The sequence below is a fragment of the Cibotium barometz genome, chromosome 15 (genome assembly GCF_041138505.1).
Source record: "Cibotium barometz isolate CiBa-2024 chromosome 15, ASM4113850v1, whole genome shotgun sequence".
Lineage (NCBI taxonomy): Eukaryota > Viridiplantae > Streptophyta > Polypodiopsida > Cyatheales > Cibotiaceae > Cibotium > Cibotium barometz.
In genome coordinates, this window is record NC_141060.1 from 27,115,857 (window position 1) to 27,142,077 (window position 26,221).

A 26,221-nucleotide genomic window follows, 5' to 3' on the forward strand; every position below is an offset into this window, starting at 1 on the left:
AAGCGGTATACAAAGAAGAATCCATTATATTTCCAAAATCAATTGTATTTATAAGAGGTCCCTGAGAGGAATGAATACAATCACCTAAAATACTATACTGGGTGTCCCTATACTGAAAAGAAAAAATATGACTAGACCAATCTATCTGGACCTGAAGAGTCTTAAACCACTCAATCCCTAATAACAAGTCTACATTTTCCAGATGCATAACATAGCATTCCAGAGTATCTTTGTAGTCCTGAATCTAGATTGGAAGCATCTCCACCTTTCGATCCCATACTTGCCTTCCCACAGGTAGGCGTACCTCATAGGTATGATCGCTGGGTGTCGTATCAAGACTCAATTTCTGCACAAGTTTGTAGTTAACAAAGTTGTGTGAGCTGCCAGGGTCTAGAAGAATGTGAATCTTATGGCCATTCACTTCTCCATAAACTCGGAGAAGATCATGCAAGCCAAATACTTTAGAATTGAACAGACAATCAGAACAAGTACTACGGCGAGAAAGTACAGTTATTGACGTACATGTCAAAGACAACTGGTTAGCTGTCTTTGGCTTGGGTCCTGCGTTTGTCTTGGTACTCTTTTGCTTTGGGCACTCGTTACGCATGTGTCCTTTTTCTTCGCAGATAAAACAACGTCCTTCTTTCTTGAGCTTTAAAGCCCTAAGGAGTCGTTTCTTCTTCGCTGGTGTCGAACTGGAATTCTTCGAAGGTTAGTCCGAAGACTTTCCTTCAGTCGTGTTAGCCAGAGGTGCGGAGAACTTTCTTTTATGCTTGTTCCCCTGCTCGGTAACGGGTTTCGACTTGGAAGAGACCATTGTATCATCATAGATACGAGCTGAATGAATGGCCTCGTCCAATGTTTTGCATTTGTTATTTTTAACCTGTAATCGGTACGAGTCTGGTAATCCAGCTACGAAAAACCCCAAAAGAGTAGTGGGATCCATCTTTGTAGCTTTCATCTGCAAGTCCCTAAACTTCTGGAGGTAGACCTCATAAGTGAGGTGCTGCGAGGTCATGGTCAAAGCTGAAAACCGGGCAACAACATCATAATCATTCTCTTTCTTGAGGAATTCTTTTTTGAAGACGTCTTCGAATTGTGCCCAAGTCATTGACTTAGGGTTGAGTTCCTTCCACCAAAGCAAAGCTTTGTCGGACAGGAAACCTGCTGCTAACTGTATCTTCTTTCCGTCATCATATGGATGAAACTGAAAGTGAACTTGCCACTTATGTAGCCACGTGTCCACGATCTCCTTGGTGCGCTGCTTTTGCTCGCCCCCGAACGGTTCCGGAGTAATGTTGGGGTCTAAAGCAGAGGCCAAGGTATCCATACCCGATAGAGTAGAGAGGGTAGTGGTCAATAGAGCGATGGAGTTCTGCAAAGCTTGCATCTGAGCTGCGATTTGTGCTTGACGTTCCGACGAAGAAGCTTCGAGAGCTACTTTGAACTCTTGGAAATCTGATTTTGACACAAAATCATCAAAAAGATTGGCATTGGTACCTTCCGTAGCCGGCAAGCCTTCTCGTTCCACAAGGGGCTCCAACTCTGATTCTTGGGTCGACATCATGAAGAGGGCAAGTGGAGAGAAAATTCGATCTTTGCACAATGAAAGTGCAAGTGAACTTGAGAGCTTGAGAGCTTGAAAACTTGAGAGATGTGTGGCAAGAAGCCCACTTAAGGGGTTTATAAAGATAGCCTCAAAAGCTAAAAGTCCCCAAAAGCTATCTTTGGCTTTTGCTTTTGTGTTTATATATATATATATATATATATATATATATATATATATATATATATATATATATATTCTAAACTCTTAAAAAAAAATAAACACTTGTAAACCTTGGTTTTTCAACTTTTAAAAAAAACTTAAACTCAAAAAAAACGAAAGCCCCAAAAAAGGCGTATGCTTTCCTTGTCTTTTTTTTTCTCTTTCCTTCTGGATTAGAGCCGCCGACGTGTTGCTGTCTACTGACGTCAACCTGCACTGCCGTATGGTTTCCGACCGGCATCCGAGTGCTTGCCGTCGGCTGCTTTTACGCCAACCTGCGCCTGCGTGGGCCTGGGGATCATGGCAGTCTGGCCTGGGCGCCTACATGGGCCTGGCTTGGGCACCAGCCCGCCTGGCCTAGGCGCCTACGTGGGCCTGGCTGCCTGGCCGCCTAGCTACGCAAACCTTAGGCGCCTTCAAGCTTTAGGCGCCTGTAGCCGTCGGTAGCCCATCGCCTGCAACACCCGCCAACGCACAAACCCGCCAGCGCCGCCTCCTCACAACGTGCTCTCTCTCTCATTCATTCAACGAAAAGCAACGTGCTTTTTCTGTTTTCTCTCTCTACGTTCATGCGACTGCAAAAACGAGTCTCTCCTCTTCTTTGCAAAGCAAACGACCCTACCATCTACCATCCCCATCAACATGGGTCTCTTTGATGAAGAAAAAAACACATACTGAATCTGAAAACCACAGTATGCACTGAAAAAACAGCAAGCTTTTTAACACATACCTTTCTTCGACCTCATCTTCTCTACCTACCGACTTGCTCGTTCACGAGGTATGCTTTGATACCACTGTCAGATCCCCACGGATCTCCTCGTGAACGTTCCTGGTTCGAGACTCGAATCCTGCAAACAAACGAACAAACAACAAGGGGGTGCAGGCCTGACTCACCTCCCAACCATGACAGCCGTGGGCGAGCCCACAGTCTTGGCTGTCCCCACCAAGCCATGAGCTGAGCTAACTAGGTTGACGTACCGACCAATCTCCTCCTCGCAACGTCCCATACCGCCACGAAGCTACCCTCACGGGCCTCGAGATTGCTGCCGGCCTCCGCTGCATAAAGCAGGTGCACGTCTGCACTAGATCCACGCTCCAAGACCATAGAGCTCTCACAAACTCGCGAGACTCTCTATATCCCAATAACTAACCTTGGCCACCCTTTTATAGGCTCTTGGCCGGTTATCGGGCGTCCACACTTGGGCGCCCGCCTGTCCATACTTGGGTGCCCGCCCTTTAGTATATCCCTAACTCAGCTCGTCAATCAGCCTGCCTAGCTCCAAGCTTCCCCAAGCCTCGAAACTAGTCTTGCGTGCGTGTAGCACACGGTAGATACACACTGTGCACATGACAAGTGCTTCATTCCCCATTCATTCATTCATCATTAGAAAAGTTCAGCATCAGTCTCAAGCAGATCCAGCAGTCCCAAGTCCTCCACGAAGAGCATCTTCAGCATTCAGCCAGCATATGTGCATCCCTCAGTTTTGGGATTGCATAGTGGTCATTGAAGAGCAATTCAACTAAGTTTGGACAGCATCTGGATCAGCCTGCATTTGGTCTACATCGTCCTTGCATCTGGCAGTCCTCAGTCATCATTCATTCTCATTATAAGTTCTGCAAACAAATACTCCTGCTTGCAAGGGGGCCCTTCAGTGGGTAAATTGGGACCCAATACTGTGTCGACTCTTATATGCTTTCTCTCTCTTCTACTCTCCCTCTAAGTGGAATTGCACAAACGCACGGGTATAAAGAAGGCTTTGTTGCGTGTTACAACAATCAACCTCTCGCATGCTACACCGCTCGAGAGCCAAACTAAACCTGGTAGTAGCCACGCCCCAAAGGATGAATAACAGTAATTTTCCAGGTGCACCAAGGAGGCTAGCCTATAAAAGATCTCTGAGCTGTCCGCGGGCCAGGCGGCTACCAACAATCTTGTATACCAGAGTGGAGGCCTATAAGGATGCAGCAGTCGAAGCGAGGAGCTGGAGATCTGCTTTGCAAATGGAAGGCAAGGGACAACAGCCTCGGTTGGGGATGACAGAGCTTCCATGGAGTCCTCCTGAGGGTTGTAGACCAGAAGAGAAAGACTATTTTTGACCAAAGCTTGCCGAAATAAAATGCTACCCGAAACTGTAAAACTGCCTTGAAGCAGTGAGGGGAGAGGCAAGGAAACAGGAGGCCGGGAGGGAGAAGGAAAAAACAGCCGGGGGAGGCAGACGGGTAGTAAAGAAAGAGGAAAGAAGAAAAAAATATCACTAAGACTCCTGGGGATGGCCACATCTCAGACATGTTGCTGGTCTACCACCAATGACCAACCCCGTGCCTACAGCTAAACTCTTATGTGCCAACAACCACAAAAAGAGGGTGATCTTCCGAGGTCCAAAACTATCCCAAAGCCTCTTCCAAAAATCTTCCAGTGTCTTGCTGCTGCCAGAGTGCCCTCAACTTTCTACCACTTGCGATAGTACAGGTCAGAGATTTCATCTAGGTTGGCAGGTCCAAGTGTCATAAAAATGTGTGGAGAGCAAACGCGTGCAACATGTATGGTAGACTGTGGAAGGGAGGAAAAATAAATGTAGTCTGTGGAGACATGGAAGAATCTCCATTAACTATAAGAATAATTAGATTTGAAAACCTTCATGTAACGAGTTCAACAAAAGAAGGAAAAAAACTCATACTTAGGAAATTCTTTTTTTTTTTCAAAAATAGCCTTATCAATGCTTTTTCAAAGTTTGTAATTTCTTTTGTAGTCAACCTTCTTATGGGCTTGTTCAAAGCACATACTAATGCTAAGGTTGTTAGAAGTCATCTCCTGTCTATACATATACACCACGGCCTCAATTGTGGGTGTGCCCGCTCTTATTAGGTGTTTTCTCATTTTTCCTCACTCTCCGTATTTTTTTCCCATTTTTCCCATTTTTCCATGGCTTGGGGGGGCAGTCATGAGCTGGCAGGCGCATCTCTTCTGGCCGACTGTACACGTCTTCATTTTTGACCTAGCCGACTCAAGTTTGCTGGCCGACTGGTCTATGAGGGCTGGTCGTGGAGATTTGTCCATGTCGGCTGCCTCTGGAGCAGGCCGACTGCTGCCTGGGGTCCATATAAAATGGACCCCCACAGCCCTTGCCATTGTGTATCATTCATTCGGGATTCTTGTGTATATACAGAGTTCATACCCAGCCACTCTCTTGTCTGCATTTTTTCTCCTTCTGCTCCTAGTTCAGTTTGTTTTGCAGGCTGGCGTTTGTCTTCTACGTGGGCCTCTGTTCAGCGTGGAGTCCTGCACGTGTTTGCTCTCAGTTGTGTGTCTCATATTCCGTTGCGCATTCCGACATGGTATCAGAGCACAAGGCTGCTTGAAGATCTTGGAGACATGGAGAGCTTGCGGGACTGTTGAAGCCCTTGAAGACCTTGGAAGAGCTTGCGGGAGACTTGAAGATTCGGAACTGTTCGTGATTGGAGCTGATCGAAGGCATCGGTGGACCGTGCGGGACGTGGAGAAGCGGAGTAAGCAATTCAAGCCTCATCTTCATTGTGTTTCCCACCCACCCTCCCTTCAAAAGACTAAGTTCACTGCCCGGAGGAGCAGGACTGTTCGTGTTTTTAGTGCTGTTTGGGGACACAAGAAGACACTAATTATGATTAGGCATGAACCAAACTTACATAATCACTTGATCACGACTTGTATCTTATTTAGAGACTCCTCTACCCTATTTTTAGTTGCATGAGTTGCATGAACCATATGCACCAACCATTTGTAGGCTTTACACACCAACCACTGACCACTAGCCTAACCACCACATATTAAATTGGACTAAGGAGTTGGGATTACATTTATCCAACAATCCTCCCTTAAGACCAACTTCTTACAAGAACATGAACAAGACTAACATACCTCCTTGACACAATGAGTAAGAGTTCCCCCTTAACAACAACATAGGGTGGTGTACTCTCCTCTACAACTCGTCAAGTTGGAACAACATAAGTCTTGACTCAACCACATACATGACATAATTTAAAAAGCATACTCATCATCTACATCTTTTATACTAAGACTAGAACAAGGATTTGTTTCTTACTGTTGGTTGACTTCTTCAACCACATGTGCCTTTGCTAGCTTTTGATCTTTTTGGTAGCACTTTGAGGATGGATGATTCGTCTTTCCACAATACTCACAAGGATGTTTGGAGAAACAATCCTTAGTAAGATGATTTGTACGACCACAAATAGTACACTTCTTCTTTGCCGATGTCGAAGTAATAGCATATGCATAAGGATCTATCACATCCTTTCCAAGGAAGGGACAGGCTCCTTCTCTTTAACTACCGTCACAATTTGCCTAAAGTTTGAAGGTAAACTTTTAAGCAATATAGCAATAGCATCTTCTTGTCTTCTTCCTGCAAAGAATTTATGATACTTTCCAAGGAAGGGACAGGCTCCTTCTCTTTAAGTACCGTCACAATTTGCCTATAGTAATCTTCTTGTCTTCTTCCTGCAAAGAATTTATGATACTTTCCAAGGAAGGGACAGGCTCCTTCTCTTTAAGTACCGTCACAATTTGCCTAAAGTTTAAAGGTAAACTTTTAAGCAATATAGCAATAGCATCTTCTTCAGGAACAAGAGACTTAACATAAACCAATTGTGTCATTAAGCTCTTCAACCTGTTAATCACAGCTGTTAAATTTTCATTACTCTCCATGGTTAGATCAAAGAGTTGCATCTTCAAACTGATCTTGGAATGCTTTGCCTTTGCACCAAAAGTACGTTCTAGTAATTCCCAAGCTTCCATAGCTGACTCAACATTATCAATATAATGAATAAAATCATCTTCTAAAGCAGTAATGATAATACCAAGTGCTTGCTCATCTTTTGCTTGAAGTGCAGCCGTTGTAGCTCTTGTAACTGCAGCAGAAATACCTGCTTCATCATCAGAAAGTAGCTTGACCGTACTCCACAGATTTTTCTTCATGAAGTAACCCTTCACCTTGATTTGCCAAGTATGAAACCCAGTTCCGTTGAATTTGTCGGGGAATTTGGAGGTCATGATGATAAAATATGATGCTTGATGTTGATAACTTGCTCATATAGATGATTTAAGCCCAAATAATAAAAATATCATCAATATAGATCAAAATAAGAATCACCATGTTGTTGGAGAAAAAAAGGCAGAAAACAGGCGACTGGAAAACAGCTCCGTACAGCAGCTCCGGTGGACCAAATGCTTCAAGATTTGGTATGCTGAATCCTCACATGATATCCTTGAATCACCTCAGAGGAATTAGGCGAATTCGTTGAGACGACGCCGAATTGATTCGATTAGCAGAAAACGGGCTGCGTTGATGGCGATGGCGAATTCGCGAAGCTGCGATCAAATTGGGCTGTGATCTCCATTTTAGGACAAGCGTGGGAGCAAAGCAACAAGGCTATAGCAAAAAATTGGGGTATGATCACCTCAGATGCAAGCATGAAGGCAATCTACAGCATGTGGTTCAAACAGAGAAAAACTGGCTATGGTGATTAAGAGAAAGATTAAGGTTTTTGCTAATAAACTAAACCTAATTGGGTCATGCTCTGATACCAAATGTTGGATATGATAATTCAACTATGAAGATTGATCAAAACATACTCAAGGTGGATCAAAGCATGTACAAAACATCATGAATATGAGGGACAAAAACTAGTATATGCAGAAAATTACTTTGAGATTAACACAAGAAGACACTAATTATGATTAGGCATGAACCAAACTTACATAATCACTTGATCACGACTTGTATCTTATTTAGAGACTCCTCTACCCTATTTTTAGTTGCATGAGTTGCATGAACCATATGCACCAACCATTTGTAGGCTTTACACACCAACCACTGACCACTAGCCTAACCACCACATATTAAATTGGACTAAGGAGTTGGGATTACATTTATCCAACAAGGAATGGGAGTTACCGTCGATCCGAAAGGACCGGGAGGCACAGGCACAGGCACAGATGTGGGATCGTGTCAACGCCAGGGTCTGTTCGTTTATCTTCCTCAACTGCACACCGCAGGTAATCAATCATGTAAAGCATATGACGCTCGCCAAAGGTATATGGCAACATTTGGCTTCTCTTTACAACAGGGTATTGCCCATGAAGAGGATTTCCTTGGAAGTACAAATGCGGGTTACGAGCCCTACAAAGTCGTTGACGATGCGGGAGAGCATATTAACAAGCTGCAGGCTCTTCAACAGGAAGTTCTTCAGGCTGGGAAGGAGATATTGTCAGAGAACATGGCCATAACATTGCTGTCGCATTTGCCCTCTCAGTACTCAGCATTTTACTCGTCTTTGATTACCAGTGGCAAGCTCAGCACCATCACGTGGGAGAAGCTTGTGTCCATGGTCTTGGACCAAGAGGAACGATTCACGAACCCTCCTCAGGGTGAAGGTTCGGAGGCCTTAACTGGCCAACGGTCAAAAGGCCGTAACACGAGCAAAGGGAAGGCTTCATTGGAGAAGTCTTCTGAGAAAAAGTCCGTCGCTAACCGCGAGAAACTAAAGGCAGAGAGGACATGTAATGATTGTGGCGAGAAAGGCCACTATTGGAGGCAGTGTCCCAAGCGGAAGATCGAGAAGCAGGTATTCTGGTCACATTCTTACTGGGGATACATCCACTATCCCAGTTCACAGTGAGGGCAGGTTGGAGATAGTTCCCGATGTCAAAGGGGGGAAGCATTCCTCCCAGGTGTTGTATGTTCCGCCACTTGGTTTTCATCTATTGTCAGTGCATCAGGTTTGCAAGACTGGCATACGGGTGGAGTTTGATGAGCATTTTGTTGCTCTCCGGGACAAAGCAACAGGCCAAGTAGTGTGGGAAGCCGGAATGGAGAATGGAGTTTACAAGCTTTCAGCACTCTCTCTCCCAGGTCCTCAGGTTTGTGATGAGTGGCAGTCTGGTAATGGCCACTTAAGTGTGGATACACTGCAGATGCAGGCTTTCCAAGACCACATGGTGGATAGCTTGCCAGTTGATGGCAGCAGTTGGCAGGAACTTTCCAGTACTGAGGTTGGTGGTTCTTGTGTTCGTCAGTCAGAGCAAACTGAACAGGAAACTTATGCTTTGATGTCTCACAGTATTCGGGACAAAGAAACTCCTGTAGATGAGGATGTTCTTTCCACGGGGACCTCTCGAAAAGCCAGGCAGGTGGCAGTTGATTACTTGCAGAAGGAGGTGCATTCTCCATGCTTTGTGGTTCCGGATTCAGAGGGGGTGGTTGACAGGTTTCAGAAGGCCTTGCGTGGTCTTCAACACGTTTCCAGGACTTGGCTTTGCACCATAACAGGTGTTGATTCTTGTGAGCAGTGTGATGCCTCTTTGACTCGGAAGCAGAATGGTTCATTGATTTGGTTGATGGACACCAGATTGGACGGGAGCTTCCTGATGAGGCAGTTGAGCTCATGGTTGCAGATGACTCTTCGGGAGGCAAGATTGCGTATCTTGTGGTTTCTGCGACATGCGAAGGATCATGGACTCTTTTACACAGGAGGGGGATTGATGGATGGAGTCCGAACGGTTGGAGTGACTCAGATTGGGGAGGAGATCCAGACACAAGGAGATCTACTTCAGGCCCAGGAGCAATTTTTTGGAGCAGTAAGAGACAATCATCTTTTGCCTTGTTGTTGACAGAGGCAGAGTACCGGGCTGCTTGTAATGCTGCTTGTGAGGTGGTGAGGTTGTAGAGGTTGCATTGCAGGATTGGGCTTCCACTAGAGGAACCCATGGTCATCGTTGCTGATGACATCTTGCTAGAGTTCTATTCGACGGAGGACAGTACGGTGGACCTCTTCACACGAAGTCGCTATCTTAGGATTTGCTCAGGCGGCACCCCAGCTCCCTGTGGCTGGTTTCACAGCCAGGAGCTGAGAGGGGGTGTTAGAAGTCATCTCCTGTTTATACATATACACCAGGGCCTCTGTTGTGGGTGTGCCCGCCCTTATTAGGTGTTTTCTCATTTTTCCCCACTCTCCATATTTTTTCCCCATTTTTCCCATTTTTCGATGGCTTGGGGGGGCAGTCATGAGCTGGCAGGCGCATCTCTTCTGGCCGACTGTACACGTCTTCATTTTTGACCTGGCCGACTGGTCTATGAGGGCTGGTCGTGGAGATTTGTCCCTGTCGGCTGCCTCTGGAGTGGCCGACTGCTGCCTGGGGTCCATATAAAATGGACCCCCACAGCCCTTGCCAGTGCGTATCATTCATTCGGGATTCTTGTGTATATACAGAGTTCATACCCAGCCACTCTCTTGTCTGCATTTTTTCTCCTTCTGCTCCCAGTTCAGTTTGTTGCAGGCTGGCGTTTGTCTTCTACGTGGGCCTCTGTTCAGCGTGGAGTCCTGCACGTGTTTGCTCTCAGTTGTGTGTCTCATATTCCGCTGCACATTCCGACAAAGGTGTACCCATGTCCAGCCAACAAACTAACACAAAGCAAAGAAGACACTAGAAAAACTTTGCAAAGTATACAAGGATAAATAAAATAACGAGAAACTTCTTGAAACAGTAGACACTCAATATACCTGGATTAAACTCAAGAGGATAAGTAAGCACCAAATGATAACTCACTTCTAAGGAAAACAACCATTTTGTTACTCAAATTGTAGGGAGAAAGGTAATCCATATGACCAGAATGAGAACAGCATAGCAACTACCAAGCATACCATCAGCATACATGGTTTGTTGCATGCACAAAGCTAGAAGCAATAAAAAAACGAACCTAACCAAAAAACAAAAACCCCACGCATATTTCAAAGATTTGCAAACTTACGATCTTGTAATGAAAAATTTGGTTCTGATGACCGATGAATCAGTTGTGACGCTTCCTTTCACAACGTCTAGACCTAGATCTTTTAAAGCCTTCATCTGTAGACATTAACTCATCGGGATTTAAATTACAAAACAACCAAACTTATCAATTTAAAGCCCTTCCCAAGCAATTTGAATCCCAGTTGGAAATATGCAATACATAGGCCACCGAAAATGAAAACTGCATGTACATGCAAGCATGCACACAGGGAAGCGCGCCGCGCACGCGCACAAAATCAATTAAGAGGAACAAGAAAAGTTGTCAAACCGTATCAAGAAGAGCTCCAAGGCGATCACCAAAGCTCAACTCGACCACCGTTGCATTGGCATCTGAGTCTTGATCAATCAAGACTACAGGCACTGGAACAGTATCTTCATGATCCTGCAAGAGTTCAGCATGAGAACAAATATTTAAGCAGCCACAAATTACACAATTACCTTCATAAAACTAGAATATGATAATACCTCCCTCGAATTTTCAACTATAACTTCTTATCCCTTCATTTCCCTTTTGAATTGGGCTTATTGCCCAAATAGTAAAAAATTAAATGAAAACAGGGAATATGGAAATCAGTTGGACTGTAAATTACCACAAAAGCAGGTGTGCTAGGGCTGCCAGAGTCACTCACGGCATGACAAACTAACCTGTTAAAAAAGTATGGCATTGTTATATGCTTTGCCGCGCACAAAGGTATTAGAAGAAGATACAAAACATTACTCTAAGATAGCTTTTGAAGGTTCAGATTTGTACAGTTTATGGAATCCTACCCATAATCATACATTTCTTATTCCTATAATCCTATGCAATATTGGATAGACAAAGCAAAACAATGATCTTACTTTTACAAAATCACATAAGCAAGCCGAGGATTTGCCTTAGCGTTTGATCACTCACTCGAATCATGTTTAGTGGTGCAATGATGGATCCATTTGCGGATCTGTACACACCAAAAAAACATCCTGCCCATAGCTTCCCTTCACCACAACTTGCTGTAGCAGTACTTACTTCCATGTATGTCAACTCCCGCCCATGCAGCGTCCTAAGCCACCAGTTCAACCCATGCAGCGCTCAGATCCACCACTGCCGCCGGTTGCGCCACCCGCTGCCACCAGTGCATCACCCTTTTCAGCCGCTGCCGCCGGTTGTGCCACCCACTGCCACCACAGCAGCACCCTCTTCAGCCAACCACCTAGCGCCGCTGCTCCACCCACTGCTGTCTGTGCAGCACCACCGACTGCTGCTGCTGTCACCACCTGCTGTCTGCCAGCGCCTCTTACCTGTGCAGAGCTGCCAACAGTTGCTGCTGTTGCACTGCTTCTACACCTACTTTGCAGCACTTGAACCTGCCGCTTCTGCACCTACTTTGCAGCGCTTGTCACTTGCTAGCTTGCTGCGCTCTACCTACGCCTTTACAGCGTCTACTGCTTGCTTTGCTTGTGCCCGCCAGCTACAGCAGCACTGCTTGCGCCTAGTCAAATAGTCAACAAGCGAGAGAGAGCTTCACAGGTTGCAAGTCATCAACTGGTTCGTCAACCTACCCTTGAGCTATCCCTGATACAAATGTTGGTGAAGGCAAGGGCAATGAGGATGGGCATGTCCATGTGCATGCACATGACATCCCCTTCTCCTAAACTTGATAATGGGATTCCAACTTTTGACCCTAGATGACTGTCATCATCCCTTCGTCTCCTCATAGTCTCCCACACAGTCATCCTTCCCTTTCTGACAACCTTTTTCATTGAAAACCTTGCCTTAGGTCTCTGATTCCACTCCAAATCTGATGAAGATCTGTGCATCTATTCCACTTTGTCCCCTTTCCTTCTTGCCCTGTCCCTAAACACAAACATAAATCCTTCCTCTTCAAGACTGGTCCCGGGCATTCTTGGCTCCACCCCTTGGATGACCTAAACTTTGATAAGGTAGGTTTTTACATAGTGAATGCCTTGGGGACCTAGTATAACATTTACTTCATCAAATACTCTCATGAAACGTTCCCGTTGGGTTTGCCTAACACCAACCAACTTCAAGGGGTCTTCACACATGCTGTGCTACTCTCCTTGGACTATGCACCTTCATCTAGGACACCATCAATGTTTAGCATTGCCGAACCTGAAGCTGTGATACCACTGTAACATGCAGAGAAGCTCTGTCTTCTTTCAACCCTAAACACATTTCCATAGGAACATGTAGATGCAAAACGCAAAGCAGTGATGGAGAGAAGAGAGAGAGAGAGCTGTGTTTTCAATATATTAATAATGTACAAAAAGGTAAAGCCCTAGGCTCCCCATGAAAAAGTAGCAACACCTAATCTGTAAGTTCTTTGCATTGTAACAAAAGTTTCTCCAAAGTAATACTCACAAGAGGGGGCCCTTAAGTGGGTATATTGGAACCCAATCTCGTGTCCTCTCTCTCTTTTGCTGGACCTCGGTTCTCGATGCGGAAGGCGGCCGAAGCTAGATTGATGAGGGGATATGCAGCCCTTGGCTCACTAGAGAGGCAATGCTCACAGATACAGTTTTAGGAGCCGAGGAAAAGCTTTGGCTATTTGATACTCTAGTTACATCTGCACTACTGTATGGTGCCCCCATCTGGGGTCCTAGCTTATACCACAGGAGGAGACAAAGGAGAGAGCCGGCTAAGACAAATACAGAGGTGGAATATGATGGGTGGAAGCCGATGGAGAGGCCCCTAGTGGCGATGATCTCACGCATGATTAGGAGTAAGCCATCAGTGCCACATGAGATTGTGCGGGTAGAGATGGGGGCTACACCGATAGCGACAGAGGCTCTATTCCAGACAGTGACATACTGGCACAAGCTATGGGAGCTTCCACTCGATAGATACCCCCGGCTAGCCCTGGAGTCCTCGAGACAGCTGACACTTGAGGGAGATACAGAGTGTTGGTATGCACAAGTAGGCACTTGGTTTGGCATGCACGGTATGCAGATGGAGGCACTCCCCCCCCCCCCCGATTCCGGTACAGCATAGAGGCCCCGTCATTTGCTCTCAGCCGCACAGAGCGGAACAAGGTTATCAGGAAGGACATTCTCAGACTGGATACTCAGAGGACATGGAGTTAGTTGTCCACTGGGGACGAAGATGGCCTTCTACAGAGATCACCTCCTATGCCTGACAGAGGATGGTTTCATCATCCGCCCACGCTACATGGACACACACCTATGCTTTGGGGTGAGATGTGTGATCGGCCAGATCCGCACCTCGTCCCACCAGCTGAGAGTGGAGCCTGCCAGATATGGGCCCAAGGCAGCTGCACCAGAGGATAGGATATGCCAACTCTCTCACACAGAGCCCGAGATAGAGGATCATTACAAATGTCGATGCCATGTATACTACGAGATTCGGGGGAGGTTCCACTGCCTCTTCCAAGCTGGGTTCGGACCACTTTCCAAGATCATGGACTTCCCGGATCAGAGATGTCTGGGACTTTTTCTTCTAGAGCTCCGTAGACACAGGGAGTCCTTAGCAAGATCCAGATAAGTTGTACTTGCTCGAGGACCAGCACAGAGAGCTCTCACCGACTTCTTCCATACCAACACTCCGAGGGTCGATCCACCCATCATACCCGGGCCACAGGCTAGTGCAGGAGCTCGGCCGAGAGGTGTGACACTCGACAGAGCCACCAAGTTATGTAGAGCTCAACGCCCCAGACCCCATGGCCCTCTCCCACGGCCACGCCACCACAGGAGGATCCGGGCCATCATCTCCCATCATCGCAGGACGACCTTGCGCCAGCTCAGTTTTACCACCTTGAGCACCATGTCAGAGCGGCCCATGAGGGTGTCAAAATACGCAGCGGAGATGATAACCAAGTCTGAGACCACAAGAGCAAGTAGAGTGCAGAAAATAGACAGCACAAGAGAAGGAGAGAGATAGGCGTGTAACTCTTCTCTATACACAAGATCCCGAATCTGAAAACTGGATACAATGATGTGGGGGCCATGGGGCCATTTTATATGGCCCCATACATGCAGTCGGCCTGTGCAAAAACAGCCGACTTGGCCTACATGTCCACAACCAGCCCACTCCAGCAGTCGGCCAGCTGCGCATAGTCGGCCAGTATGCGGGAGAGGTTGGGGACCACACAGGGAAGTCAGCCAGCATCCAGATCATCCGACCAGCAGTCGGCCACCATCTCGACAGCCGGGGTGCAGAAAATTGCCTCCCACACCATGGAAAAAATGGGGAAAAAATGGGGAAAAAAATAAGGGGAGTGAGGAAAAATGAGAAAACACCTATATAGGGCGAGCACACCCACAACAGAGGCCCTGGTGTCTGATAAAGACAGGAGATGACTTCTAACACCCCCTCTCAGCTCCTGGCTATGAAATCAACCCTAGGGAGCTGGAGTGCCGCCTGAGCGTAGCCTGAGGTAGAGACTTCGTGAAGAGGTCCGCCGCATTGTCCTCCGTCGAACAATAAAGTAGCAAGATGTCACCAGCCAAGATCTTCTCACGTACAAAGTGATACTGTATCTCTATGTGCTTGGTCCGGGCATGGAAGACCGGGTTCCGAGCAATAGCTATACAACTCTGGTTATCACATTGGATGACTGTGGGCTCCTTCTGTGGAAACCCAATCTCGCCTAGCAGCCTCCGCAGCCACACAACCTCGCAAGCAGCACCACAAGCAGCCCGGTACTCTGCCTCTGTCGAAGATAGGGCAATAGTTGGCTGCCTCTTACTGCTCCAAGAAACTGCTCCTAAGCCGAGGGTAAAACTATAACCTGAAGTAGATCTCCTCGTGTCTAGATCTCCTCCCCAATCTGAGCCACTCCAACCTTGGAGTCTGACTCCATCCCCTCCTGTGTAAAAGAGTCCTAGATCCTTCGTACTTTGCAGATACCGCAAGATCCGCAATCCTGCGTCCCAATGAGACTTCAATGGCGTCTGCATAAAAGAGCTCAACAGCCCCACGGAGAAGCTCAAGTCCAATCAAGGGGTTCAGCAACCAGATCAATGAACCAACCAACTTTCGATAGAGAGGCATCCTCCACAATTGTAGCCGTCTGCAAATCGAGGTGCGAACACAGAGAGAGAGAGAGAGAGAGAGAGAGAGAGAGATGTTGCAGGAGAACTCGAACAGAGGTGGCGGAGGGGAGAGCACCGAGCCCACAACCGTGAACCTGCATGTCCACGGTTGCAGAGAGAGAGAGAGAGAGAGAGAGAGAGAGAGAGAGAGAGAGAGAGAGAGAGAGAGAGAGAGAGAGAGTCACCCCTTCTCTACTTCCACAGTTGCAGCCGTCTGCAAATCGAGGTGGTGCGAACACAGAGAGAGAGAGAGAGAGAGACATGGAGAGAGAGAGAGAGAGAGAGAGAGAGAGACTCACCGATACTACAAGAAGGCATCAACTGGCTCACAAGGATCATTAACAGTTAACTTTGTGTTTGGGTCCATCGGCGAAGTAATAGGCTTGCAGTTCTCCATCCCAAAGGCCTCAAGCAACTCATGAACATACCGCTGCTGAGAGACAAAAAACCCCCTCTGGGTCTGCCAGATCTCCAATCCCAAAAAGAAGTGGAGTAAGCCTAGGTCGGTCATCTCAAACTCCTTTGACAAGGCAGCCTTCGTCACGCCAATGTGCTCCACATGACCGCCGGTGAGAATGAGATCATCCACATAAAGGATGATAATCGTAACCATGCCGCGTTCCTGAAAGAGATACAGGTTGGGATCTGCAACCGATCTCTGAAAACCAGTCCGAACAAAGAAGGAATCAATCTTCTGATTCCAAGCCCTGGGAGCCTGCTTAAGACCATACAAGGCCTTACGTAGCCTGTAAACCATCCCTTCTGATCCTGGAACAACAAAGCCTAGAGGCTGCTCAACATACACCTCCTCCTGCAGGTCACCATTAAGGAACGCAGATTTTACATCCATCTGATACACTGGCCACCTCTGAGAAGAAGCAAGGGCAAGAACGGTCCGAATCGTGGTCATCCGTGCTGTCAATGCAAAGGTATCCTCTTAGTCGATGCCTGGCCGCTGAGCATAACCTTTAGCCACAAGTCTGGCTTTGTGTTTGTCCACCGACCCATCTAACGCGTATTTGGTCTTAAAGACCCATTTGACACCAATGACAGACCGTTTCGACGGCCTCGGTACCAACTCCCATGTTTTGTTCTTCTCAATGGCATCAAGTTCCACCTGCATGGCTTTCCTCCAAGTATCCTGTGAAAGGGCTTCCTTAACAGAAGTGGGCTCCTTGTCCCGCATAATACGAGACATCAAAGCATAGTTTACCTGAAGAAGCTCTGCTGTATTGCCTTTGTCGCGGACTCTGTGCGATCTTCAAGGGCCGTCCTCTGTGGTCCACTCGGAGGGTAACTCCGTGACACCTAACTCCCAAAGGGTGTCCAACAACCACCTGGATACTCGAACAAATCGTGGAGCCTCCTGCCGTTGCCTACTCCAGCTGCGGGCTCAACCTCCTGTACTAACTGAGGTTGATCAACTGAAACAATGGTCGGGGAATCATCATCAGACTCTTCTGGATCTCCAAGAGGTGGCGGCTCCTCGACAGTGGATACTGGAACATGCTCATCAAAGACCACATCCCGACTGACAACAATCTCATTCCTCTCTGGATCATACAATCTGTATCCCTTGGAAAGAGAATTATACCCCACAAATATAAGCTTGCGGGATTTGGAGTCAAGCTTCCCCCTCTGCTTCTTCGGAATATACATACGCATCACTCCCAAAAACACGGAAGTGCGAGACATCAGGTTTCCTGCCAAAGTATGCCTCAAACGGAGTCATATTAGGTACTAAAGTCGTTGGAGACCGGTTGAGGGTATGGACAACCGTTGCCACAGCCTCTCCCCAAAGTGGACGAGGAAGATCACGATGCTCCAGCATGGTCCTCGCCATCTCCCCCTGTTTTTGCGTTCTACAACTCCATTCTCTGAAGGCGATCCTGTATTGGTTAGTTCCCTCTTGATGCCATGATCTGCACAAAATCTAAGAAATACATTCGAGGAGAATTCACCCCCTTTGTCAGCCCTGAGAGTCTTTACCTGCAATCCAAACTCTTTTTCCACCATCACGTGCCAATCCTTGAACCGTGCAAAAGCTTGGTCCTTCTGTGAAAGAAAGTAGACCCACATGAATCTCGTACAGTCATCAACAAGCAGCATAAAATAGAGAGATCCTCCCAATGATGGTGTCTGCTGAGGTCCACACAAGTCAGTGTGAATCAACTCCAATGGTTTTGAAGCCCGCCTGGAAGCCTGCTTCGGAAAGGATTCCCTGTGCTGCTTACCACGTATGCAAGAACTGCAACGTCCTTGCCTGCTGTCAACATCTGGCAAGCCAACCACCATTTGGTCCCGGAGAGTCGCCGCAGTGCATCCACATTTAAGTGGCCAAAACGAAAGTGCCACAGATCTCCGACCTGAGAACCTGTCAATGAGGAGAGTGTAGAGAGCTTGTAGATACCATTCTCCACACCGCCTTCCCAAACAACCTGGCCAGTCTCACGGTCCCGTAGAGCAACTGAATGCTCCTCAAATTCCACCCGAAAGCCAGTCTTGCATACTTCATGCACTGACAGAAGATGAAAACCAAGAGCAGGGACGTAAAGAACACGGGAGGCATGCTTGCCCCCCTTGCTGTCGGGAATAATCTCCATCCGGCCCTCACTGGGTATCGGAATGGTGGAGTTGTCGCCAATGAAAATGCGACCTGACTGCCGTTTCAGATCCAAATAAAAGTCACGGGACGGAGTCATGTGCCTGGAAGCACCACTGTCAAGAATCCATTCCCAAGTATCCTTCGAGGTGAAGCCAACTGCACGATGAAGCATCGGAGTCCATCATCTCTAAGTGCACAAATGCAGGAGTCTTTGCAGCTGAGGCTGAAGAATCGGCACTCTTCCTTTGTACTCCGCTCGAAACCAACGCACCTTCAAAATTACCTGCAATATTATAATGTATATAAACTTGTTACTCAAAGATGCTGAATATTTCAATCATTTGGTTTGCATAATATTTTGAAACGAACCATGCGTACCTGTTTCATAACACGATAGTTAATTTCGTATATGCCCTCCAGATCCCTACGTAGTCGAGCTCATCCTCAATCAAATTTGTGTCACAAGCACTTGCACGAGGACATCCTCTGAAGGGGCAAGCAAATCTTCATAAAACCTGATGCAATGCTGAATAACCTCAGAAGGTTGAGTAACAAGGTTGCCTTGGACATCCATCAACCTAACAATATTCTCACGCATATGTTTTTGATGCAACTTATCATAGAAGCGATGAGATTGACAGTTAGCATCCCGCAAAGCATCAAGACGTGTAAGTAGTTTAAAGCGAACATATTGTGCTTCCTGCACCCTAGATAGCTCCTTTTTCAGCCATTCTATGGCATCCACAACTTCAGCATCCATAGAGTCAGTAAACATGAACGCCTGCAAGCCCTTTAAAAGCGACTCAAGAAGAGCCACATGCTGATTTTGTATAGAGGCATTAGCAAGACCATAATGCCGCGCTAATTTCCGAGTGTTGGTAAGGAACACTGGCCAAGCATGATAATCAGCCATGGACACTCTTGAGGAGAAATGTCGTATCAACTGACGCATATAAACATCAAAAACTTCATGCTCCAAAAAAGTGTGATTTAAGCGCAAAGGCAAGCGTCCCAACAAGCCTTTATATGCATCCACAGGATGATAGACCATTTCAAACACAAGCGGCCAATGATCCGACAAAACCTGTTGCTGATCAACCATCATAGTAAGAACCTCTGGCAAAAAGAGATCTTGATGTAAAATATACATCCTATCCAATCTAGCATAAGTGCCCCGAAACTGTTGTGAGGCATAAGTGTAACCCCTTTCATCTGGATGCAACCAAGACCACATGTCTTGTTTTAGCGACCTTGCTGAAAAAGCTTCCCACGCCATTCTCTCCGGGCCATCCATTACAGAATGAGGCGACGTGGCTTGCTCCCTGGAGACACACATATTAAAGTCTCCCATCACAAAGCCAGGATGAGAGATTGAAAGAGCACACAAGTCATTCCACAGCAAACGACGTGCACGAGCATTATTTGGAGCATACACCCCTAACAACCATAAAGGCGTATCATCCCAAACAATCTGTATCACTAGAAATCTTCCATGAACATCTTGAATCACACGAGAAGGCTGAAACTGCGAACAAACAGCAAACATAACACCTGACTGCGAAGCTGCGAAGCTGGATGTCCGCTGTAGAAAACATGAAACCCCTTATATACATAGGCTTTGCCAGCCAACTTATGTTACTTATGTTCAACTGCACACAAAACATCCCAACCATGACAAAAAGTTGTACGCCAAAGCCTGAACTGCTTATGGCGCGAAGAAATACCCTTTACATTCCATTGTACAATTTTCATAAGCCTTCCTAGAAAAGGAATCAACAAGGCCGTGTACTAGGCCCAGGACGATTTGCCAAATCACGAACCTTTTGAAGCATTGCATTTTTAGACATGGTATTTGTGATCTCAGACTGCCCTTGGAGTTCCCGAGTACGTGCCGAAGGGTAATGACCATCCCATGGCGAGATGACCTCACCCTTCGAACCAAACACAAGAGGCAATTGTTGTTGTGCTTCTTTTGTTAGGCGACTTCTAATAGGATAGCGTTCTACTCTATCCACCCCAACAGCCCCTGTACCCTGAGAAAGTTGGCCTCCCGGCCTCTCAATCCTGGTCTGTTGCTGGGCACCTGAACCCAAAGGGCGACGAGCATATGTATGTAAGGGCCCTTGATGAGTACGCAAAGGCCCCGCCAAACAGCATCTGAGAAATCCCCCCGCGGGGCAACAAATCGTGTCTTTTTACCACGTACTTCCACCCATGGCTGCTCAACCTCATTCTGAAAATCCACATGTACATCCATGTGCTGGGCATCATGTAAAGGAGCGTCATGCTCATCTTCCACGGGCAACTGCCCATCAACGATATCCTTGGTAGCAACAACTTGTTCTTTCTTAGGACATTCGGAGACAAAGTGGCCCATCTCACCACATTTGAAACAATGGCCAACAAATGTATCCCACCTCAATTCATACATTAAAGGTTGCAGCCCAGCCATATTGACACGCAAATGTGTCGGCCTAGGTCTCCCAGTATCCCACAACATGCATAGACGATTTCGGTTTCTAGATGTCATTCGAGGCACCACCAAGACATCACCGATACCTCGCATGAGACCTGGTAAAACACGCCAAAACATTGGTGGGAATTGTTTCACTTCAACCCAAACTGGGCAAGCCTGGCGCAACATGTCTTGGTACTCTGCCATAGGCTTCCAAGGAACCACATGAACCAACTGCCCATCCAAAAAGAGTGGCACCTGCTCCAAGACTGCCCTACGGGCTTCTGAAGTGCGAAAAAGTATTTCATAAAAGCCTCTCGGACCATCATAAATCTCCTCAAGTGCCTCAGGCGACACCAAGCGGCCCAACCATGCTCTAAGACGAGGCAACAACGGAATACGCCCAGTAAAGAAGAAGATAGCAGCACGATCATGAAAATCTCCTAACTGTTGTAACAACAAAGGAGTCTCCATGCATACATCAGCCACACCACCATTATCTACTGCAGCCATTTGCACGCTATTTGCCTTCACATATTCTTGCAGAAGCTCACCAGTGATCTGCAGCAAACGTGCAAACTCCGGAGAAGGTACCTGAGAACTTTCCTCTGCATTCTCTCCAACATTCACCGGAGTGTAGCTTGCATCAACATCAAGCCTTTGACGTTTTTGTTGCTCCGAGGCATCTGAAGCATAACCCACATCCTTCTCGATCATCTCCTCAATAAGATCCATGTTAAGGCTATTGGCAACCATGCCACCAACAGCAGCAGCCGGGTCATCCAAATCCATGTACAAAAGCAAAGAAAACCCGTTCTCTCAAACCCTAATTCAGCACCTGAAAACCCTAATTCAGCACCTGCGCAGCCAATTGAGGAACGCTCCCCACAGGCCCATGACGACTACGCCATATGAATGATGATGACGACCACGAGTGAAAAGCACCTAACGTTAATACAACTCTCTCTGTCTCCTCTCAACGCTACCTCCCATGTATAAAGATAAATGTGGATTGCTTCATGCTCACTAACATAAAGGTATAAAGAAGGTCTTGTTGTGTGTTACATGATCATACCAATTGCATGTTACAGGTATAAAGGTCATAACTAAGCTAGCATTTGATAATGATGTCACACTAGCGCCTAGGCATACTTAGTGTGAACTTCTTTCTATGATGGAGTTTCTAGTTTATAGGTTGTGCCATGCGGGTCATAACTAAGCTGGCATTTGATGATGATGTCACACTAGCACCTGGGCATACTTGGGTTGAAAGTGGTCTACAGAATTATTATCAGTGCAAATCAACCTTGATAACACTCTCATCTAGAGATTATAGAAGTCTAACGCAAATCTCTAGGTCACAATTTGATTGCCACAAAATGTCACGACAATATGTGTGGAAAAAATAAACCAAGCGATCAGCATTCCTTGCATGTCAAGAGATAAAATGGCACACAATGTCATGCAAAAATCCACTCTATTAGACCTTCATCATGATAAGCATTGGCCTTGCTACAAACCATAAGACCCTTACTAACTTAATCAAAGCCAAGACAACTACTCCAAACATCCTAGGGATCTCCCAAGAGGCCCATGCAACAACGGCCCAAACCACATCTCTCTCATTCGATTCCCATATTCCGCTCACCTGCCCTACCGAGGAGCTCAGGGATTTAACTAAGAGTCCAAAAACAGTAGGGTCAGTCCCCAGTGGAGTATTGACATGAAGCGTTTGAAGGTCAATGTTTAAACAAGGCTTCAGCTTCAAAGGAAGGGGGTCAGGGAGGGAGAGGGCAGGGCACGGGCGGCCAGGGGGGAGGGCGGGGGAGGGGGGTGGGTAGCAAGTAGGAAGAAAAAACCTGGATATCTTTTTTTTTAATTATTTTTCGGGTTTTACCACAAAATGAATCTTGTAAGCTTTAATGATGTGATTAAAAGCCTGATTAGTCTCATGAAGTTTACATATTACTCCTAAAACGACAGAATAATCAGATATACCGCCATAGTGAGACTATCCATTATGCGGACAGTTAATCCTTAAACGCCTGTCATTAAGGTAATCCTTAAAACCCTAATAAGTCTCATGAAGTTTACAGATTAGTCCTAAAACGCCAGAATAATCAGCTAAACTCTCATAGTAAGACTATCCCTTGAGACATCTTTATGCGGAGAGTTAATCCTTAAACGCCTGTGATTAACGTAATTCGCTATATTAAGACTATGTCTAAAAATTACGCTTGGATAAACAATCTATGAAAGACTTATAAAGCGAAGGAAGAATTTGATAGGAAAAAAACATTTGTTAAAACCTGGCAGCGAAGATGGTTGGAGCTACGACGCGCGCTGGCCCAAAGAGGAGCTGCGGATGCGATGCAGAGCAAGCAGTTCTGCAACACTTGGGCCTGCAGGCGAGCAGGCCTGTGGAAGATGATGAAGAGGGCCCTGCGATCTGACTTAGGGTTGCTGCAGGAGCTGCGGTCGCCATAGCCACTGTGCTTGCTTGCTGCTGTGGTGAGCCCAATAAATGGTGATACTAGTGTTACGGGGATTGTTGACCTCCCAATTAAAAAGAGCCTGTCGAATAGGAAAATGAAATAGTGGGAGGATTTTGATTCGACGAATGGCCCCATTGGCATATTGTGCCAAGGGCCCATACTCCTAATGGCTCCTGACTTCTACTAGTGGACTAACCCTTGCTTCGCACATATATAATTTCTCACTTGATATTTTTCAAATTTCTAGATTTATACCCCTCTTCTCAGAGTAATAGGAGCCTACCCCTCTTCTCAGAGTAATAGGAGCCTACCCCTCGAACTTTCAAATTGCCGAACCCCCAAATTCTTGCCACATGGAAGTTTCGTAAAAGTCTTCATATATATATATAAGATAGAGGTAGAGTTAGAGATATAGAGATAGTGTCAATTAGATGGATGGGCCTAACTCGCCTACTATATATTTATTATATATTTGCTATATAATAAATAAAATATATATTTTTAGATTTTAAAATAATAAAAATGTTTAATTTTAATATTTATTTATTTACATAATAAATATATAAATTTATTCTATGTTATATATATATATATATAATACTATAATAATATATATATTTAATATATAACAAATTTATATTCATATATATATGTATACTTATTATAAATCTACTCTATAAGAAATGAATAATTATGTTTATATGTATATTTATGTGTGTGTGTGTGTATATATACACACACATATAAATATAAACTTATAAGTTTATATTTATAATATATTTATTTATTTCATAATTAAATATTTATATTTATTATATATTTATGAAAATATGTATATATATTTGTTATATAACAAATAGATGTTTATTATGTCGTAGTATGTATAAATATGTACATTTATATTTATTATATAAAGAATATAAAAAGAATGTATGTGCGTGTGTGCGTATGTATGTATGTATGTATGTATATATATATATATATATATATATATATATATATATATAGGCTCTTCACCTCCAAGAGACTAATCAGTGGAGAAAAATAGTATTTTGTTTCTTTGTTTATTTTTTCAAGGTTTTCAAATACGTTGATGTACCACAGGAGAAAAAGAAACCTTCATGTTCGTCGTTAGAAGGCTAGGCATGCATATCGGTTTGACATGCATGATATGTTTATAATATAAATTTATATTTACTATATAAATATATGTATATTTATGTAATAAACATATATATTAATTCTCTCTCTCTCTCTCTCTCTCTCTCTCTCTCTCTCTCTCTCTCTCTCTCTCTCTCTCTCTCTCTCTCTCTCTCTCTCTCTCTGCACCATGGTGTTCACCAACAAGCTGTGATGAGGAGGAACTCTCTCTCTGTCTCTGTGCACCTTGGCGTGAACCTGTGCACCTTGCCCCGCTCGCGCTTCGCGCTGCTAGCGTGAACCTAGCGTGAACCTGTGCACTGGCGTGAACTTGGCGTGAACCTGGAACCTGGCGTGAACCTGTCAAGGGGCGCGCTCAGCGATGGGCAACAAGTGCTACATGTTCGCCCTTTGCCTCGCTGCTGTTTCGTCATATGTGCGGTCCAAGTTGGTCGATGTCTTGTAGACGTGAGCGCACAGAAGCAAACACGGCGCTGCACAGTCAGCAGACACGATGATGCACAGTGGCGGTGATAGCGCTCACTCAAACACCAACAACACAGACACACACACCTTCTGCGCAGGTGCTTATCAAGTTTGGGGTGCAGGCAATGGGCTGCAGGCAAATAGGACTGCAGGAGGCGCCTGGGTTTGCAGGTAGTTGCAGAAAGCGTAGAAGGGACGGCTGGAGGCCTATTGGCAGGCTACGCAGGTACAAACAGTAAGGTGCAGGAGGTACAGTCGAGCGACAGAGGAGGCTGCGCAGGTGCAGGAGGTACAGCGGGCAAAAGGTACAGCATCTGCCTCCCTTTTCCCACCCACCCTTGCTCAGGCCCCCAAGGCAGCAACTAGTAGGGGAAAACATGTCTCAACCACTAGAGGGGGAACATGATGGTGAGACAACATTTCACACCCCCACGAAGGCACCAAATGCCTACCGCAGAAGAATGAGGGAAGGAATCATGTCCCCTGGCTCACGAAGGTTTACGAAGATGGCCCGACGAGATGAGGCCCTTTATGAGGAGCTACAGCTTCACATAAGGACAGAGATGAACACCATGCGACAGGAGCTTGAAAAGGAATGGACCGAGCAGATGCATGCCCAAAGGAAAGTGATATACGAAACGTTGAAGGAAGAGATATATGTCCAATTGAAGGGAGAAATGAAAGCTCGAGTACGGGTTGAAATGGAATTAGCCCAAGCCTTGATGCACACGGAAATGAAAAAAGAGACGCAGAAATGGAAGGATGACATGCCCCGAGAGATTGGCACAACAGTTGCATCGTACAAAGGCACTTTGAAGACATGTATGGCTGACTGCAAAAAAGACATCACAGAAATGCAAAACGCTTTGGAATCATGTAAGGTAAAAGTGGCTGCAGGTGAGAAGGAAATGCATTCATGGGCTGAAATTGCCACTGCCACAAAGAAACAAATTGAGGAAGTCAACCCATGGATTGAAGTAGTAAAAAAACAGAAGGATACACCAGTCAATAAAGTAGAGGTGATGAATGCTACATTGGAAGAGGAAGCCAAGAGACGGGCACGTGCCTTACATGTACGTGTCGTTGGGTGGGAAGATAAGGGAAATCCCCAAGAGGATGCAAAAGCTCTTGCAACAAAAATTGGAGCCACTGATGTACCCATTACCGGAGCATGGCGAGTAGGCAAAGATGAAACCAGGGCGAAGATATTGATCATCAGGTTTGGTGACTTGGAGAAGAAGAAGGCCTTCCTCTCCAAAAGGATGGCCCTTAAGGGGGAAAAGATTTATTTGGATGAGGACCTTACATCGGCACAGATAGCACACCGGAAGGAACACATGCCGCGTGTGCTTGAGGCAAGGAAAGAGGGGAAACGGGCGGTATA

General features: G+C 45.9%; 1 protein-coding gene across 3 annotated transcripts in view; it reads right to left on the reverse strand.

Annotated features, from left to right (window-relative positions):
• LOC147631116 (ACT domain-containing protein ACR12-like) overlaps positions 1–23,300 on the reverse strand; it is an 83,104-nt gene extending 59,804 nt beyond the window's left edge. For 2 of the 3 annotated variants that reach the window (XM_086809453.1, XM_086809452.1), the window contains exons 1-4: positions 23,026–23,300; positions 11,198–11,252; positions 10,876–10,989; positions 10,570–10,664 (exon numbers count right to left, since the gene is read on the reverse strand). In XM_086809453.1, coding sequence (XP_086665579.1) covers positions 10,570–10,664; positions 10,876–10,989; positions 11,198–11,252; positions 23,026–23,201 — 440 coding nt within the window. In that variant the 5' untranslated portion in view covers positions 23,202–23,300. The remainder of the gene's footprint in view (positions 1–10,569; positions 10,665–10,875; positions 10,990–11,197; positions 11,253–23,025) is intronic. The other variant, XM_086809451.1, reaches the window with a different exon arrangement.
• Between the last annotated feature and the right edge of the window lie 2,921 nt (positions 23,301–26,221).